Here is a 6,595-nt window from a genome sequence, read left to right as displayed (position 1 = left end):
ACTACCGCACTATGCCAAGCCTAGGGCACCTTATTATACTAGAGCCATCAAAATTTTTATATTTTATTATATTTATGGGGCGCCCTAGATCTGCTAACTGGGACACAGATCCAGCCCATATCTTTCAAATCTTGATAAGAGTGGGATTCTGCGACGAATTATATTAGTTATAGAATTCGTGATAAATTTATAACGAATTTAAAATTTATTATCAAATTTTATAACAAATTTAAAAATTTTGTAACGAATTCAAATTTTAAATTTGTTATAAATTTTGAGATAAACTCGTATTCATTGTCAAATTTAACCATGAACTCAAACTTTATAGTTAATTTTATAATGAATTCAAAATTGCATCGCTAATTTATGACGAATTTCATGATAATAAATTTTTCTCCCTAAATTTTATGACGAAAATTTTTTATTGTTAATGTTGTGATGAAGATTATTTTTTATTAATAATTTCATTACTGATTAGTAGCTATTTATTTTTTATTATTAATTTTATCATTAATTTATGATGAATTTTTTATCATTAAAATTCATCTGAAATCATTTTTTTTTAAAAGAATAACATTATTAGAACATTAATTGTTCAAAGAATATTATAGTAAGTAAAAATGACTAAAAAATAATATAATAATATAATGAAAACTACATGATCTGGTGATAAAGAAGGGTCTGTCATGCAGAAGGTCAAAGTTAAGGTGATCAATACTCTTATATTATCGTCCGATCGGGATAACCCACTTGCCCAATCGGAACAAGGAATATCTGATCCGGCATTATCATAGCTAGGTCACACATCGAGCTTCCGACGCTCAGAAAATCGAAGAATCAGCAAAGCGCATGCCGAGCGACTATTCCGCTCGGACTTATATCAGGTCACGTAACCAGCAAGGCAGATGCACGATCGAGTAGACGACATTCAAACACGGCTTCTCGCTCGGAATTACAACGGAGCCCGGATAGTGGAAGGTCGACCGAGCGGCCTTCCCGCTCGGCCAAAGGACAGAGCGACACTTGCATGGATAAAGGCTGGCCAAGCGACCCTCCCGCTCGACCCAGTAGCAGACAAAAGGAGAATCTATCGATATCTTTTTGGGAACCCGTGCCGCCGACAGACAGCATGGCCGACAGCATGGTCAGACAAAGGATCGTATGACGGAAGCTTCTACTATCTTGTCAGAGATATACTCGGATCGTTAAGGTATGGTGTCAGGGATACTTTACTGACATATCTTTTCAAAATAAGCTTTAAGAAGCGTACATGTGCGCGCTCCCAAAACCCTATATAAAGGGCCTCGAGTTTCAACGGAGGTATGCATATTCTACTATAGTCACTGTTATTCTACGGCTTTCGCTCCGCATCTTTGCTTCCATACCGTCGTGATTGACTTGAGCATTGAATGACCAACGTCGAGGAAACCCTCCTTGGCTCGGCATTGACGTTTTGTGACTGCAGGTTCACGTCATTTGGGGTCTCCACACGGTCAACGGGAGCGTCACGTCCTCAACATCCATCGCCTCGACTTTCGGACAGGATCACTACATGTTTTGGATTCGCCTAAAGAGATGCAGATCGAAGAAAACCGTGCTCCTACATGTTAGAAGTATGTTTTAACAATTGTTGTTGATGGTAGCCCCGTTAAAATGGGTAAATATTAAAGTCAGTCCTTTACACAAACACAGAACTTGTCTCCATTGTTTAGTGAGTAGTGGCCTTTAGATTTCCTCGATTTGATAATTTTTTTCATCGAACTTAATAAATTAAATCTTAACTTTTTTCTTTGTCAATAACTCTTAGAAATCCTCGTTTATCTAAAAATTCCCATCTAGAGATAGATACCTTCATATTAGAGGGTTTCTAGTTTGAAAATATCGCCTCTCAAATGTCCTTGTCTCCTCTCTTCACGTTCCCTCGGATGGGTCTAGTGGCTAGCGCATGAGGTGTTGCCACAATAAGATCTGGGGTTCGAATCTCGGTAAAGTCGAGGTAAATACCTCCCTTATGTGTTAGTCACTGTTCTAAAGGCTAGTAGCCGCATTTGATTTACCTCCTCCGTATTGGCCCTGGGACGGGTTGGCGGGAGCGCTGGGGGCGAGCGTATTCACCTTTTTTTGCCACAATTGTCTCCCCTCTTCGCCCTTCATGATAAGTTCATTGCTGAGAGTGTGAGATTGACCATCCCTATGTTAGTAGTTTTGATAGTTTAATTTGAACAATATGTTTAAAGGAATTTAGTTAAGCATAACCAAATAACTTGATCATGATTTATTAAGTTGTGAGTAAAGTACAAACAAAATAAGATTGATTTGAAGCTTAAAAGTGAGTGAAGAGTTTAAATAGGATCAGATACTTGATAGGTTGGTGGAAAAATCTAGTGGCATTGGGTAGTAAAAGTTACATCAATGCTAAACAATGGAAGTCGTAACGAGATTAGGTAATGAAAGATTTAATTGGGAATTAGACAATAAAAATTATAGTGAGGTTAGGCGATGAAAAACTTAATTGAAAATTAGGTCTAAGGTAACTCAACTGAAAATTGAGATTGAACTCTTAGAGAAGTGAACTCTAAACACCTGAACTTCATGTTTTACTTTGTTATTAACTCATTTATTTTTTACAGGAAATAACAGTTGGATGTATGATTTTAATAAAAGTTTAATATAAAAATTCATATAATACATATGAATAAAAAATGAATTTAAATTTAGACTTTCTATTATATTTGATTACTAAAGAACACTGAGAGATTTTAGAAAGTGAGAAGTGCCATAATTTTTAACACGCAAGGTATCTTTAGTATTTATTAATATCTAAGGATTTCTTTAATTTGTAGCCATTTTTAATACTCCTTTTTATATTAGTCCCCTATCTAACTGTGCTTAGAGGTATGTGTTAGTTAAACACAGTTTCTTGAAAACAGATTAGTCCCCTATCTAACTGTGCTTAGAGGTTTGGTAATGACAAGTCGTTTATTTCGCAAGATACAATGATTCAACCATGTTTACCTGCATTGATGGAACACGAGGAACTGAATAATACCTGAATGTTATCACTAGGAAGAGTAGAGAAAAAAGATTAGCAAGTGCGGAGTTGTTTGTTAAATGATTGATCCAATATTCAATTTAGCAAGTGCGGAGGAAACTCGATTGAGTCCGTCCAACTCTCCGCCGACTCCTCTGCCCCTCCTCCTCCTCCTCCTCCTCCTCTTCCCCAGTTTATTATCTGCAGCTCAGCTGCTTCGCTCGGAGCGTCGAAAGGAGTACGAGTGGAAGACGAAACAGAGGAGACCGGAAACGAGCGCAAAGGCAAGGAACTGCAGCCGCCCTGCATCGCCGGAGATGCGCGGGCGTCGTAGGCGACAAACTGATCTAGTAGGCCCTCCGGCGAGCCCAGCAGCAGCCGCGAGTAGGCCAAGTAGTCGCTCACTGCGGCCGCACCCGGCATCGGGGGATCAGCAGCGGCGGCAGCGGAAGCGGAGGAGGAAGAAGGCGGACGGAGGCGGACGTCCTCGGGGAAGTTGAGCTTGGCCCTGCTGCAGCGGAAGAGGAGCGCGGCCCTGTCGTATGCGCGCGTCGCGTCCTCCGCCGTCGCGAAGGTGCCGAGCCACACGCGGGCGGCCTTGTGCGGGTCGCGGATCTCCGCCACCCATTTGCCCCACGGCCGCCGCCTCACGCCCCGGTACTTCAACTGCGGCGCCGCCCGTTCGCCTTCTTCTGTTTTTATATAATTTTGTGCAAAACTATATGTACCACGAAAGATCCATGATTCAATATATGTCTTCCGCTGCGCTCCGAACCCAACAGTGGTATCAGAGCCAAGTTCGTGGTTGGATCATATAGTACGAAGCCGATTCTTCAAAATTTATTTGAGGAATCAGTGTTTCAAGAGATTTCAAAGAAATCTTAATTTCTTTATTGCAAGTTATATGCCGTAGCATTTCATGATAGAAATTAATTTTATCTAAAAACATGTGAAGTAATACATGTTGTAATTTAGATATAAATTCCTTGTGGCATAAATAGATTAACATGTTAAAAATCTCCGAGACCTATTTGTCTTAAAAGACTATAAGGATTAATGGAGATAAATCCCGTAATGAGATTGTGCAAATGCACAAGTAGTTAATTATGGTGAGACATTTTAACAATTACAAAAATCCCTTAAATATATTAAAGTCAAGATTTGTTAAATGCCCTCCACTAATAACTATGATGATAGTTAGAGTTTTTACATAAGTCGGTACAGCTCAGCTGTGGGCTTGTGTCAAAACATCTATAATTTATCATAATTATTAGTGGGTCGACTTAACTCAAATTCGTTGACTTGTTTAGCTCAGCTAAGGTTAACTGATTTGAGGGGCGAGAGTTGAGAATATAAGGCTCGACAAGAATATACCGAAAGTCACATAGATTTGTGATTGGCAAGTTAAGGCCTACTTGATGAATGTAGCATGTAGGTACAGCTCAGCTGTGTGCATTCTATATGATTCAGGGTTTCGGTCCTATTAGGAATTATTACCAACTAATTCCTGATTCTGACAGTGAGGGATGTTGGACTTGAATAAAATAATAGGAGTTATAAAAGACCTTTATTATATAATTCCACAAATACTAAAACTCTGCTTTAAATTTTAGATGGCAAACACAAGTACCTTATCGTTGCGAAGCATTCTCGAGAAAGAGAATATCCTCCTCGGTTCCAACTACCTAGATTGGTATAGGAAACTAAAAATCGTCTTAAGACATGAGAGAAAAATTTATGTGCTTGAAGACGAACCACTGAAAGAGCCTACACCCGATGCTTCAGAGGAAGATCAGTCATATTATTCTCAGTATATGGAAGATGCACTGGATGTGCAATGCATCATGCTGTCTTCTATGTCTCCCGAGTTACAGAGACAGCATGAGAACATGAGTGCTAGGGAGATTGATCAGCACTTGCGTGAGCTCTTCCAAGAGAGTGCGAGAGTAGAGAGGTATGAAACCTCTCGAGCACTGTTTCGTATCATGCTGGAGGAAGGAAACCAAGTTGGGCCTCATGTACTCAAGATGATCGGGTACATAGAGAGGCTCGAGAGCTTAGGTTCCAAGTTAGACCAGGACTTGGCTGTTGACCTAGTCTTATCGTCACTACCTCCATCATTTTCTCAGTTTGTGTTGAACTTCAACATGAACAGCATGGACAAGAGTTTGACTGATTTGATGATAATGTTGAAAACTGCTGAGAAGGATATGAAGGTAAATCCTTCACTGCATGCAATGATGGTCAGAAAGACCAACAAGCGTCCAAGCACCGGGAAGTTTAATCCTAAGGCTAATGCAGTGAAGAATCCTAAATATCAAGCTCAAAAGAAACTTAAGAAAGGGATGCAGGTACCCCAATCCGATGAGAAGGAGGCCATGTGCTTCCATTGTGGCAAGAAAGGTCACTGGAAGAAAAACTGCTATATTTTCATGAAGAAGAATGCCAGTAGAGCGGATGCTTCAGGTATCTTTATGATAGAGTGCAATCTTTCTGTTTCTTCATCATGGGTCATAGATTCTGGAAGTAGTTCTCACATTTGTGCGAACATGCAGGGTCTAAGTGACTTCAGACGGTTGTCCAAGGGCGAAATGGACCTACGAGTAGCTAATGGAGCGAGAGTTGCTGCGTTAGCTGTAGGAACATATTCAATAAATTTGCCTAGCGGACTTGTTTTGAACTTAGAAAATTGTTATTTTGTTCCTAGTTTCTCAAAGAATATCATTTCGGTGTCAAGTTTAGACACCAAAGGATTTGTATTTCAATTCAAGGACAAGTTATGTTCCTTTTATTTGAATAATATATTCTATGGGAATGGTTCATTGAATAATGGTCTTTATGTTCTTAACTTAGATGAACCGATCTATTGTATTGAAAGTAAGAAACAGAAATTACATGACTCAAACTTAACATACCTCTGGCACTGTAGACTTGGTCATATAACCCAGAAACGCATCGCTAGACTACTCAATAATGGGTATTTGGACTCTTTTGAATTAGAGCCCATAGATACATGCGAAGCGTGTTTACAAGGAAAAATGACCAAGAAGCCATTCACCAAGATAGGTGAACGGGCAAAGGAACTACTAGAACTCATACATAGTGATGTTTGTGGACCATTGCAAGTTCAAGCTAGAGGAGCGTATACCTACTTCGTGACTTTTACTGACGATTTAAGTAGATATGGATATGTCTACTTAATGAGACATAAGTCTGAAACTCTAGACAAGTTTAAGGAGTTCAAGAATGAGGTAGAAAAATAACTTGGTAAGAAGATTAAGGCCCTTCGGAGTGATCGAGGTGGCGAGTATCTAAGCCAAGAGTTCATTGATTACCTAAAGGAGTGTGGGATAATTTCTCAACTTACACCTCCTAGGACGCCAGAGTGGAATGGTGTTTCGGAAAGGAGGAATCGCACACTCATGGATATGGTTAGATCAATGATGAGTCATGCAAGTCTTCCAATGTCATTTTGGGGCTATGCCTTAGAAACAGCAGCATACACACTTAACCGAGTTCCAACTAAGACAGTAGATAAGACTCCTTATGAGTCATGGTTTGGAA

The 6,595-nt window shown here is 39.7% G+C and overlaps 1 protein-coding gene across 1 annotated transcript; it reads right to left on the bottom strand.

Moving 5' to 3' along the window:
• Positions 1-3,127: 3,127 nt before the first annotated feature.
• LOC122048462 (ethylene-responsive transcription factor ERF112-like) lies at positions 3,128-4,462 on the bottom strand. The gene is made up of 2 exons (XM_042610027.1): positions 4,447-4,462; positions 3,128-3,723 (listed from the first exon to the last, which is right to left on the bottom strand). The coding sequence occupies exons 1-2, from the start codon at positions 4,460-4,462 to the stop codon at positions 3,128-3,130; spliced, it is 612 nt and encodes a 203-aa protein (XP_042465961.1).
• Between the last annotated feature and the right edge of the window lie 2,133 nt (positions 4,463-6,595).

This window comes from Zingiber officinale, chromosome 2B, assembly GCF_018446385.1.
Source record: "Zingiber officinale cultivar Zhangliang chromosome 2B, Zo_v1.1, whole genome shotgun sequence".
Taxonomy (NCBI): domain Eukaryota; kingdom Viridiplantae; phylum Streptophyta; class Magnoliopsida; order Zingiberales; family Zingiberaceae; genus Zingiber; species Zingiber officinale.
This window is presented reverse-complemented; position numbering and strand designations above follow the sequence as displayed.